We start from the raw sequence: 606 nt of genomic DNA on the forward strand, positions 1-606 counted from the left end.
CACCTGCCTCTCCCCCCCCGACAGCCTGATGGAGACTCTGAGCACCTCCGAGCAGCGGGACACGTGGGAGGCAGCCGACCTGTACCGCGACCCAGCCTGCTTTCTACAGGCCGCCTTGGTCCTCTCAGCTATAAGGAGACCCCTCGTTCTCGATCCTGATTATATGGTAGGTTCGAGTCCTTTATAAAGAGAGGATCTAAGTTGTTGGGGATATGGAGAAGGTGTGGGATTTTTTTTTTTTTGTAAGTTAGGTAGGTTGTGGTGTTAAGAGATAAGTTAGGGTCGATATAGAGAGGAGGTTGGAGGTTTTAGGGGGGGGGGAGGAGTAAGTTGGGGTGTGGTAGTAAGGACTAAGTTAGGGTGGGTATGGACAGCATGAAGGACGTTTTAGGGGGGAGGGAGGTTAAGTTAGGTAGGGTGTGGTAGTAAGGACTAAGGATCGATATGGAGAGGATGTTGTTTTAGGGGGTTAAGTTGGATTTTTTTTTTTTTTTTCGTGTGTTGAGGAATGAGGAAGAGGTAGTTTTTTTGTGATTATTTTTTTTCTTTCTTGTCTGTTTCTCTGTCTACTCGTCTCTTTCTCTTTCTGTTCGTCTCTCTAACTTT

The 606-nt window shown here is 46.9% G+C and overlaps 1 protein-coding gene across 1 annotated transcript in view; it reads left to right on the plus strand.

Moving 5' to 3' along the window:
• The window catches only part of LOC119582194 (dynein heavy chain 6, axonemal-like), a 26,410-nt gene that overhangs the window by 3,655 nt on the left and 22,149 nt on the right, over positions 1 to 606 (plus strand). Inside the window, exon 5 of the mRNA XM_037930428.1 lies at positions 25 to 166. Within this exon, the coding sequence (XP_037786356.1) occupies positions 25 to 166 (142 nt within the window). The remainder of the gene's footprint in view (positions 1 to 24; positions 167 to 606) is intronic.

The sequence above is a fragment of the Penaeus monodon genome, chromosome 15 (genome assembly GCF_015228065.2).
Source record: "Penaeus monodon isolate SGIC_2016 chromosome 15, NSTDA_Pmon_1, whole genome shotgun sequence".
NCBI lineage: Eukaryota > Metazoa > Arthropoda > Malacostraca > Decapoda > Penaeidae > Penaeus > Penaeus monodon.